The sequence below is a fragment of the Haliaeetus leucocephalus genome, unplaced genomic scaffold (genome assembly GCF_000737465.1).
Source record: "Haliaeetus leucocephalus isolate CR32 unplaced genomic scaffold, Haliaeetus_leucocephalus-4.0 Scaffold636, whole genome shotgun sequence".
NCBI classification, from domain to species: domain Eukaryota; kingdom Metazoa; phylum Chordata; class Aves; order Accipitriformes; family Accipitridae; genus Haliaeetus; species Haliaeetus leucocephalus.
This window is the reverse complement of record NW_010973072.1, coordinates 247,261-259,581: the sequence shown is the minus strand read 5'-3', so window position 1 is coordinate 259,581 and position 12,321 is coordinate 247,261. Positions and strand designations below refer to the sequence as shown.

Genomic DNA, 12,321 nt, shown 5'->3' with positions numbered 1-12,321 from the left:
CCTTCAAATCTCTTATGCAATCAACCACACGCAAAGTTATCAAGAAGTTACATTTAATGCAAAACCACTCCTTTATTAGAATTTGGAAGATTCAGGCTTGCAAAGTCACAGTATGACAAGGTAATGCCCAGAACCTCCAAGGACCAAAGAACAACAAGGGAGGAATCACGTGTACCTGCAAGTTCTAGTTGTTCAAGTGTCTGAATCACCCTCTTGGTTTCTACACTCACTTTAGTTTTCTACTTTATGCCAGTGACACTGCATTTCCAATGCTAGGCCCTACTCTTCTCCCTCCCAAACAGTTATGGGTAAAAGTTATCAAATTATGTTCCCTGATGCTAAATGCATGCAAAGAATGCCTGTGTAAGGATGACTAAGGAGACCGAGACAACTTGACCTGGCAGCTTTTGGCACTCTGTTTAGTGCACATTTCAACAAGATTATGACAATGCTTATTTCCAAGAAAATCTAGACATGTAGTACAATTGGTAACTTATTCCAGTGGACAGTTCTTATACCACAGTCCACTCTAGAAGCAAGAAAAGCTCTTCAAATACATTAGTACTTGGCACTACCAGAGTACACCTGAAATGCAGTACAACTTGTTACTACATGTTATTGGAAGGGCACAGAGGTGACAGTAATTTACTAGTTTCAACACTACACAGAAACATGTCTAAATATAGCCAGTAAAGCGCATGCAGCCTGATGGTTCTCCAGTCCTGTCCTGCCCCCCCCGCCCTTTTCTTTTTTTTTTTTTAAATCTTAGAAAAATAAGGACATAGATGCCAAATACCTCAAGCAGCATTAAGACTGACCACAAACACATAAAGAGCAGGTCTTTAAAATGTTGATTAAAATTCTGACAGCTACTAAAGCCTTGGGCTACACTACTCCCCATTTTGCAAATGTTCCTGTACTGTCTATCATGACAACAGAAAAGTCTCAATCAAAAAGCTAATAGGGGTGGCAGGAAGAAGATGAAAGTTGAAGATAAAACCCAGAAATATCAAACTCACTTTTAGCACTGAATTTGTTTTCTTTGCGTGTTCTACCAGTTTTCTTCAGACAATTATCACAGACAAACCTATTGAGAAAAAAAAAAATTGCCAAAAACTTAGCATAAACCCATTAGTGGCTAGCTTAAGCCCAATGTTTGAACCCATAAGTAAAAGTCAAAGTACAATATGTTTTTCTCTGGATTTGAACAGTTTGTATCTCTCCATTTTTGAGGGACTTAAAGCCTTTAGGAGCTGATTTAATTCTGCCAAGCAGTTACACCTGCATCTGTGTGCTGTAGTATACAAACTTACCTCCAACCAGCTTCCATTTAGTAGTTAGAAAGAAACCACAGAAACCTGCATATATGAACAAGTTGGTTTCATGCACATTTTCATCTGAATATACTGAAATGAGACCCCAAACACCAAAAAAAGTATTTTATTCTGAAAGGCTTTGTCCTTTTGTATTCAGTTCTTAAAGGGCAGGGACTGCATATTAAAAAGCAAAGGCAGAAAGTCTTAATTATATAAACTACATTGGTCTTACTGTATGAGGGGTAAAAACCTAACAAACATCTTACCCTGAAGGCCAAATAATATCATAATGTAATACACAAATCTGGTGCATCTTCCGACCACACTCTTTGCAGTCAACAAACCTGAGAAGAAAAAACAGCAGCCAGTCACTTTTGTTGTTAGGCAAGTAATTTTCCAGAATTCAGCAAGAAAGGACTTTCCAACCCTCTGCTAAGAACTGAATCAACTTCGGCAGGCCCAATTTATGTGTTAGTTTAAAAAAAATACTCATTAGAGTAGCTTCCGATATACATCTATTAATCTCACGCGCAAATAAGATAGATATATATATATTATAAAAATTGTAAAACGTACTAGTTTAAAAATGTGAAATGAGCTTTCAAGCACAACTGTTTCCAGATCTTTTTTATCCTCTTCTAAGCAGAGTTCTGACTTTTCCCAGCTTCAACAAATTCTGCTCAACGGTACCTCTATGGATTTAATTTTCAATTGTTGCAACAACCACAAGCTGACTAAATGGTTGCTCAACTTATTGTAAATGTAAAAACTAGTAATTCGTGAATCACTGTGCCAAGAAAACATGTATTAGCTTGTCTTTGCCTGCATGGGTCTGCTGTAGGGTTTTTTTTGTTGTTGTTGTTTGGTTGTTTTTTTTTTTTTTCAAAATAGTACGTCAAAATTCTGTTAGAAGTTTTCCCAGTCAAGACTGCAACACTGCTTATGAAGCCAAATGCACTGAGGTGTACCTCAGAAGTCTACCTTTAAAGGTCTAGGGGAGGAGCTCTATTTAGTATTTGCAAAGATGAGAAAAGGAATCAAAATGTATTACATATCAAACTGCCAGAGAACAAAGGAGCAGTAAGATAAAGCCTTGTTTCAGTTAGTTAAGGACAGCAGGAAAAGCAGCACAGTGCTACTAAAGAAATGTTCAGCTTGGCTTTTGCTGAACTTCCCAAGGGTAATAAACCGAAGGAAGGAGGATGGCTCTTTCAAGTGGGCTAAGCACTTGGGTAAAGAGAAAAACGTGTTTTACAAGCCTAGCTAAACCGGAAGAGGAAAATGCAGAACTTCCCCACAGGTACTCAGGGCTTAATGTGAAAGGCTCTGTAGGATGGAGGGCTATTTTCAGCCAGTTGCACAGCGCCTTGGAAAATACACCTAAGGAATTACCCAAATAAACAGAACTAGAAACTGCCATTAAAACAGGCTCACATTTTCCTCTTGGATATCAACGGTAGACATCAAGTTTGCATGTTGTGCTACGAACTCTAGATAAAGATTCTGCAGCATGTTTGGGCAGAGGTGGAGATAAAAGGAAGACTTCTTTATTCACTGCCTAGTTTCTGAAGTGCTGGTTAAAAGGACAAGTGAAAGCGATAAGATTATCTCAAGAAAAACAACAGCCCGGTACTTACGGCTCTGGATCTAGTGTATCGTTTTTCTTCTTTTCAAACTGATCCTTAGAGATGGTTCTAGAGACAAAGAGTTAATATGAAAACTCAGTAGTACCTTTATATCAGAGGCTAAGACAGTATTATTGCAGCAAATGAGCAAACCTCAAGTCAGAAAAAAGCATATCAGTATTTATTTTCTATTCAGAGAAAGCAATTCAGTTTAGTTTATTTTAAGCTACAGAAAATATTTTTCCCATTTCACTTTCTGTGTAAATTAAAAGCAAAATAAGAGATGCCCAAGCATACACATAAATTTAAAATCATAAAGAACAAGGGAAGCTATCATCAGTAAAGCAACCACCTTCCAAACCAGCTTGTATTCCTCAAATCTTAGAGCATCTTATTTTCTGGTCAGGTTAAAGACAAGCCCTTGGTTTCATACGCAAAAGCTGTACTTCAAAAGGTGAGACATCAGAGTTAGCTGAAGTCTTTCATTTGAAAAGGTAATGAATTAATGACATTTATTGACACAGCTTCCACCCCCCCACCCCCCACTCCAATCACATTATCTAGTGTCTGCCACCCTCTGCACCAGTCTATGGGCAGCTCTTGACTAGCGCAACCAGACACAAGCGACCTTGCTGGCCAGGCTAATAGGCCCAACACAGTAACAACTGTTAATCATCTGTTACTGTAAAATCTCCTATTAGTAATAAAGTAGGCATTTCCCCATGAACACCACCACCGGCCACAGGGTTTTACTATCAAATCAGGACTACACATCACCCCTCCCATCTAAAAAGGCAGCATGCAGAAGAAAGGAAGCGACTTACGTTTGAGGCTGGGAAGGGTCATCACCCAGGGTGACATTCTCCCCCTGGATTTCAGTGAAACACTTCTCACAGAAGTGATACCTGTCAGCAAGAAGGCCATATTTGGGTGAACTGGTCCAGCACAACATACAGCCACCCAAGCACGGAGCCACCAACCAGAGCAGGGCAGATCACCACGACGAAAGGGGGGGCGTTGTTGGTTGATTGATGGGTCAGTGTGGACAATGAGGAGGAACAGAGGGAGGGGAGGGCAGGATTAGAGAACAGGGGAGGGAACAAACAGCACAGACGTAAGAGGTAAGACGCAAACACCAAGACAACACAGAGCAGAAAGCCAAGGCAAAGCACAGATTAGCATTCGGTCTCATTTTATACATTACTAACAAGTCGTCGGGCGTCAAATTCAGAATTTGAGGAGGATTCATGAAGTAGCTACCAAGCGCTACGTTTTGTATAGACTTCAAATTTAAGAATTTGGATTTGATTTGCATTACTTAGGAAAAAATGCTCTTTGATTCCAGGCTTGTGACTGATTGACTTTCCTTTGGGTAAAAAACCAGCCTGTTAAAAAGCTTTAAGAACACATTTATTACAGATTTAAGTAATTAGAAAACATGCTGAAAGCGTTTACTGATTGTCAGTAAAAACTCTAAAAGCAGAAACACTTGGTATTGAAAAAAAATCTACAAAAATATGAAATTCAAAAGTTATTTGACTATAAGATTAAATGTGACCAATTGCTCAGCTCATATTATTTAATATAAATGAAACCAAATCCATACTCTAGACAAACATTTAACAGAAATGCAATTATGGGTCAGAGTTTCCAGCCATTTATCTATATAAGTACAATATATGTATATATGTGAACAACATTAAATATTGTACATACATACAATATATTTATCAGGTACATTAAAAATGCAGAATTAAGCTTCACAAATTGAATATGAGACTAGGTACAATTTTTGGTCACCAGACCAAGAGCCAATCCAAGTTATACTCAGCAAAACCAATACTGCAGTTTAACAAACCAAGCTGAGTAAATTGGAATACAACTCTATGAAAATACAATCTGCATTTGAAAAAAAATAAAATCAAAGTTACACAGTTTTTTTTTTTGTGGGTTTTTTTGTTTGTTTGTTTCAGATGAACTGGAACCAAAGTTGTCAGGGTCATTAAAAAAAAAAAAAAAAGAGGCTAAATGTTTGGAAAGGATATGAATTCACACATGAACAAAGGTAACAAAGAGAGGCCACAGCTGTAAAATGCAGGAAGGCCACAAAGGATCATCAAAATAAAGGATCAAGAGTGAGAAAGTATAAGCAGCAACGGCAGCACAGTAAAACGCAGTTTTAGTACTCAAACACTAGAACCGTACAAATGGTAAGTATAAAAGGCATCAAACGAGACTCAATGTTACAATGAACCAACAACTTAAGGGATGGAGATTAATAAATATGGCAGCTTGCCCCTTCAAACATGTACTCATACACTTAAACTACTTAATCCAGGTGACAGATCTCCAAGGCTGTGCTTTCCTGGAGACAACCAAAAACATTTATAGGCACTTATTGCAATGTATGGATCAGAATTTCCTCCTGCAACACGCACTGGCCGTCGCATCACCACTACATGTTTTCTAAATACTTGTGAAACACAGTGCAAGCAAGCAGGAGTGGGTCCTTCAACAGCGCCCGATGAATCGGGGAAAGATGTTCTGCGGAGCAATCTGCGTCCTCCCCAGGCTGGAGCCAGGTCCATGTTACCATAGCATAATTTACAAGAGCCTGAAAACTTCTGCAAAGTCTGCCAGCTGGCTCAGGCTTCAAGAGCTACTCTGCTAGCCAAGAACCACTTAAATGCAGCAGCACACTGAATACTCCCCTCTACTGTGGGATTGACACAGGAGAAAGGTGTATTTTATTCTAGCTAATATAGCCCATACTGAGATATCCACATAATCCATCTTAGCAGCAGGGCAGCTGCAACTTTGATAGCAACCATGTGAGCTAAAATGCCATGCTCTCTGCCTGGAGGGCTGCTTGCCAGCCTACCACAAGTTAAACTGCAAGTGACTTCTCTTCTCCTGGGTCAGCTCAACTAGGATTAAAGACATCACCCTCCCAAGGAAAACCAAGGCTTTTGGAGCTGATAATGTAACAGAACAAGACCAGGAGAAAAAAAAAAAAGTATTCCATTAATTTGTAATCATTGGGAGTGAGAAATATATCATGGTTATTACAGAGCAGTATTACAAGAGAATTTCAGGAGCAGATACTGACACTGCACATCTCATTTACACTGACTTAACTTGCCCCTCACCCCGTACCCCTAAATTGATACAGCATCATCTAATAATTAAAAAAAACCCCACCAAACATAACATGTTCAGAATTTTATATCCTTTTACACCTCGTCCATGTCCTTTTTTTCTATAATGTGCTTCTTTAAATTTTTCTTCAATTAACAAAACCTGCTAAGTATTTTCCTTACTAACAAGGATGCTCATTTTAAGAGTCAGATTGGGAAGGACTGAAACACAGGAGTGTGTAGCCAGAAAAATCCATGGTCAAGGCTCCTATTAATACTTTGCTACATTTAAACAATCCAAGAAAAGGTTAATTCTGATCCATTTTTAGAATAATTTATGGGCTCTCAAAGCACTCGTGAAACTGAGCAATGAGGTTGCCTTTCATACTGGATTTAAGTTACACTGCAGAAATCTAACTAGCTCCACCAGCACAGATATTTCACCCTCTGCTCATGCTGTGGCTGCAGGAAGCTCAGTCTCACAGCGATGAGTGCTTTGGTTCAGCAGTGTGTTAAGCACGTGCTCCAGTGATCCACAGATCCAAAGGGGAGCACAGGATTTTACATGCTGCAGAACTGAAGCCTAACACTAGCAAGAGTCAAGCCTTGATTCATGATATTAAAATGAGGAAATAAAAATTGAAATACAGTGAAAATGAATCACCTAAAGATCATGAATATTTGTCCATAAAATAACAAAGGTGAAATAATAGCTATAACTTATTATGAATATGGACCCTCAGAAACAGAGATTTGCTTGTAATTCACTGATTTTTGCATGTCACTACAAATATTCAACAAAACCCATAGAAAGCATACAATATTCTAGTTATAAAAGTCATAGAAAATCCAAAGAATGTACTTATCGCAACACATCAAAAACGAAAAGCTTTTCAAATGCAGACTGTTCAGGTGACTGATTCCTGTTTATCAAAGAGTAAAACTATGGTTCGATACCAAAGTCCAGAAAATGCTCAATCTCTGCATTAACGGGTAAATTTCCAACTGTAATTAAGTGCATTCAAAGGAAATTCTAAATTAGTAATTGGATGCTAGTACTGATATGAAATACCAATCAGTTTTCTCAACTGGATATTCACACATGAAGTATATTTTCTGAACACTTACTTTAACCTAAACTTCTGCCTTATTATGGAAGCCAACAGCTCTATACCAAATAATTAATTTTTAATCATTGAACTGTAGTGCCAGAGTTCATTTATTCAATGGTGCCTAAATATTCTTAGTTGTAATTTAGTTATGCAATACACTGGACTTTAAGTACATCCAATTTTGTCTGTTCCATAAATGGACAAAATAAAAAACGTCTGACCAATTAAGGATCTGCTGGAACCACAGAATTTGTTTTTCACTTATTTGCTACTCAGTTAAGAAAAAATCTGAGATTTGAGGATCACTGTTACAGGAAACAGTTAATTTGACTGTTTTAGAGCAATACAGCTGATGAATAAGGGCTTTCTATGATCTGATAGTCCAAATGCACACTTAAAAATACAGTGATTGATCTTTAGAAATATTTTGTTAAAAAACCCAACCCAAAAAAGCCCCATTCATCACTCAATTTACTTGGCCTGAAATAGAAAACCTGAAAGCCCCCCCCGCCCCTCCCTAACCACCCCAAATTCCAAAACCCTAACCCTTTCTCAGGACATCTGGATGAACAGAAATCTATACCTACTTCTGTTCTATTCCTGGCCTACTGACACTTAGACAAATCACCTCCCTTTTATTACTACCCTTTTAGACTAAACTCAGTGTAAATGGGTTATCACATGTATAACAGGTAGGAAACTAAAATATTGCATCACCGAGTCCAGGAGTCCAGAGGAACCCACTGCCCCATCAACCCTGGACTTCTTGCTAGCAACTAACATTGCCTTCCACTGAGTAATCCAAATAATGTAATACTAACTTAAACAGGAAAGGTATAACTGAAAGAAAACGACCTCGTCTTCAATTATTTTTGAAGTTGCCATTCTTTTAAAATACAGTACTACCTGGATGCATAATATGAAAAGTATTTGAAATTCTACCACACAGAGTTGGTATTTAAGGGTTATTTTTTCCCCCACTTCTACTACTGAAGTACTATCCCTTTAAACATATTTTAATTGCTTTATTTCTCTTCCGACTGACTTTTTTCGGAGTTCACCGTGGCTGTATAAAACCTTTTATGAGAGCTCATGAATTTACATTCCCCTGTATCAATACTATCTGCCTCACAAAGGTCACCTAAGACCCAATATATAATGTAAGACAACCCATTTTTACCTCCCACACTGTGCTGCTTCAGCTTGGTGGTACACAACAATCTTGCAGCATCATACAGCATGTTTGGCGATGTAGGGATCGCCCTAAGAGAGACTAAAGGCTAGCACTGACTGTCTGAATTAGTTCTCTAACTTCAGTTAGACAACAGCCCGCTGTGCACTTCAAAGTTGGCAAGACTTACAGACTGCCAAGGAATTCGTAACTTTGTTTTAAACAGGGAAAAGGAAGTTTGTGTCTTAGCCCACGTATGTTTTGCATTTTTTTTGTTGGTGGGGGGAACATCTAAGAAACCAAAGCCAAGTTCTAAGTTTGCTTTGTTATTATAGCACTGTTGATTTAAGCATTAAATGGAAAATTAATATTATAACAATTGTTTAATAATCATACAAACACCAAATCCTAATAGTAATTAAAAAATAATAAAAACTAGTGTTTTCATAGCTTCTCATGGAATCTCTGGGTAGTTTTCAATGCTAATTCAAAACTAATTTAAATAGAAGTAAGTACTAACTAGGAAGAGAGAATGTAAAGTCTTGCAATGAATCACTGTACCCTTTACTTTGCAAATTCTGACACTAATTTGAAAACAAACCTGTGTATTTTTACAATTCTCCCAGAACAAGGTAACATGATTTCTCAGTGCCTTTTTGCAGTTCCCCCCTTCTCCCTCCAGCAAGCCCTGCTACTCTTTTTGTGGAAAATGTGGACAACGTCAATTCCACTTAACTGATGCATGGTGCAGCCTAGCTAATAGCAAGCACTTAAGTACAGTGTGTATTAAGCTGCAGTACAGGAAACTACAGGGTCACCTGCAAAAGGACAGCATGCAAAGATACAAAAATAATTTTTTCCTGACTTGCTGACAAAGGAAAGAAAAAGTTAATAATCATCCTCCTCCGTATGTGCAGAGAACTCAAAGGATCTCACTTCCTGAATACGGAAAAAAGCCAAAGTCAAGGACTTACCTATTCTGGTAACTGTAGTAGGCAGCATCACGAGGAATAGTACACAACTGCTTGCCGTAGCAGCACAAGGTCTGTGGAGAAAACTCATACTGCAAAACAATGGTGAAAAAAGAAGCTTTAAAATGTAATCTCATGTTAATCAAGTATCTATTAGGCAAACCTGATGCTTACAGATATCATAATACATTGTTATGTTTATCACACTCTTCCAAGCTATTGTAAATATATTAGCACAGCTCTCAATTTAATTATAATTATTAACTATATATGCTAAATAGCTGACCTTCTAACCACCTACAACGTACATGGGAAACAAGCAAAGCATTTTAGTATTGCTTATGACCAAAAGAGGTGTTCTCCAAGGGACGAAAATGCAACAATAATAACAGAATAGCAGCAAGAAGGATGCTATCTACCCTTTTTAGCTCTTAGCATGCTTATAATAAAGCCAAACTTTGAACAAACCTTTCATTCAGTATTTCAGTTTTTAAAAAACGAGTACAAAGCACATGTTTTATCTGATTAATCTAGCTAGGCTCTTTGGAAGAATACAACTCCATCCCTGGAATACATACCTTGCGCCCACAACAGTATCCAAGTGATTGCATAACAGGATCGATTTCTTGTTCAAACACCTCCGCAAGTTTAGTGCAAAACTTATAGACCCTGGAAGTCTTGCGATTGTAAAGCCAGGCATTGTTAAACATTAGCCAAACATCATCCACATATTGCCAGGGTTCTTGGTACTGGCCAGTATCCAATTTACGTTTAATGGTTGAAAGATCCATAGGATTCTTCACAATGTCAAAGTAGTCCTTTAAACACACACACAAAAACCTTTATTTTTAAGATGTCAACTGTTTACAGTATGTTGAACAGAAAAGACAAAATCTTTATATGAGCCAAGACAAAACATAAAAACATTTTTTTAATGCTAACTCACCGGAATCCCTAAAAGCTGGGGATCCACAGGCTGTCTAAAAGGTAGAGACTCTGGGTCCTGCCGGTACAAAGCTTCAAGGGTAGGCATGAGAGCCTGCCGCAGCTCCTCAGGTTTGAAAACTGTTAATGAAAGTCAGAAAGGTTAGACAATTTCCTTCCCACATTTCCTGACCTTGACTCCCCTTAAAAAAAAAATAAAGAACGATGTTAACATCAAAGTCTTAAGAGGGATTTCCTGATCTGCACAGCTGATTAGAGGCAAACCTTACCATCAAGAGGCTACCATGCAATTTTTATGTCTACCTAAATCACAGTAGGTGATACTCCCAGAATAAGGAGATAGGAACAACTGTAGCCCGTGACGATAAATATCCTAGAGCATTAAAAAACAAACAAAAAAACCCCCACACAACTTATCCAGAACCAAATTAATTCAATTGCTTCAACATGGATGAACATTAGCTCTTCAGAGAAAAGACTAAGTGGATTCTCCTCTCCCTCCCTTCTAACCTTGTTTGCTATTTCCAAGCCAACGTTCTCCAGCAAAAAACACCATAGTGGACAGGGCCGAAGAGCCAGCTCCACAGAGAGTAACCAGATGTCTTGATAGCTGGCACAGGAGTTTTCCGGCCACAGTATACAAACAGTCCTGGTCTGATGGACTGTTAATTGATTTTGAAAGTGTTAATACTTCTAGATTTATATGCATCATTACAACCACTTGGCAACAGTGGCATGGCAACAGCCATGTTTCTTACAGTAGTGGATGACAAGGACAAGAAAGGCAATGCATTTTCTGAAAAATAATGATAACTTGGAGAGCTCTTTGAACATCTCAGCAGTGTAATTACATTTATTTCCTTAGGAACAGAGTCTTTAAATAGGGAAGAATGCCTATTACTGAGAAAAAAAGACAACTAAGGAAAGCAAGATGGCATCTAATTCATCTACCTGGCTGAAATGAGAACGATACCAATAAAAGGGAGCGATTAGAAGTTCTGTTGGAAGCACTTAAATCAACAGGGCTACAGTAACCCCTTCCTTCGAGGCTGATCATTGCTTTTGTCACTCAAATGGTATTTTGGTAAAGATATAAATTGCTTTTTGGGACTTCTAGTTAAAAATCTATAATTTTTAAAAAGTTCTTTTTTCCCCCTTTTTTAATTTGGGCGATATTTCTGAGAGGAAGTCTTTTTGTCTCAACTACACTCACTGAAATTACACACAAAATAAAGCAAGACAAGAAATTAAGTTCACCCTACTCAAAAAATTTCTAAAGCATTAAGTTCTCAATTTTTTTAACCATTTGTAGATGCTGCAGCTCCTGGAAATTGTTAGTCAGGATGAAATTTTTAAGACCAATTGAGTGCACTGCCTCTAACTGAAGAGAGGATTGCTGCTCATGTACACAACAGGCATGATACCACCCAAGTCACCTAAATCATGGTAAAGGACTAAGCAAGTTGCCAGAAGGGCTTTTGCAAGGGCTTGCCTTACAGATACATCAAGATCTCACGCTGCTACTACTGAACTCAGTCTCGCCAGATTAAAAACGAGATGAGCCAAGGAGGCCTACATTTGGTGTTACAACAACAAATGCATCTTGACGATAATTTCAGCTGTTGCTACAGCTGAACTACACTGACAACATCCCAATAAAATGGCAATTGTCTTCCATATTTATTGATATCATATATGCAGGCACCTTCCTGTGAAAGAAACCTTACTATATACTCTCGAAGTTTTATAAACAACTACTAAATTATATTATGGAATTCTCAAGAACAGAACGAAATAATAAATTCTGTTCATGAGAAAAAGTATTCTCTATTGCTTCTGGAACCATCTTGCTCTGGCTCAGGTAGTTCATAACCTGATAATCTGAATTATTTCATGTAATGAAATTTAAAGGTCAAAAAGCACCTTTTAATAATCTATTTTGGCCACCTGCTTGACACTGCTTTTAGAATTTTCCCCTGTGCTGGCCCCTATAACAACATACCACTAAGCTACAGTATCTTTCAAAATAAATCCAATCTTTATT

General features: G+C 37.9%; 1 protein-coding gene across 5 annotated transcripts in view; it reads right to left on the bottom strand.

Annotated features, from left to right (window-relative positions):
* The window catches only part of CREBBP (CREB binding protein), a 96,762-nt gene that overhangs the window by 15,716 nt on the left and 68,725 nt on the right, over positions 1–12,321 (bottom strand). For 4 of the 5 annotated variants that reach the window (XM_010578355.1, XM_010578354.1, XM_010578357.1 and 1 more), the window contains 7 exons: positions 10,279–10,397; positions 9,911–10,150; positions 9,336–9,424; positions 3,766–3,846; positions 2,954–3,010; positions 1,583–1,660; positions 1,020–1,087 (listed from right to left, as the gene is read on the bottom strand). In XM_010578355.1, coding sequence (XP_010576657.1) covers positions 1,020–1,087; positions 1,583–1,660; positions 2,954–3,010; positions 3,766–3,846; positions 9,336–9,424; positions 9,911–10,150; positions 10,279–10,397 — 732 coding nt within the window. The remainder of the gene's footprint in view (positions 1–1,019; positions 1,088–1,582; positions 1,661–2,953; positions 3,011–3,765; positions 3,847–9,335; positions 9,425–9,910; positions 10,151–10,278; positions 10,398–12,321) is intronic. The other variant, XM_010578358.1, reaches the window with a different exon arrangement.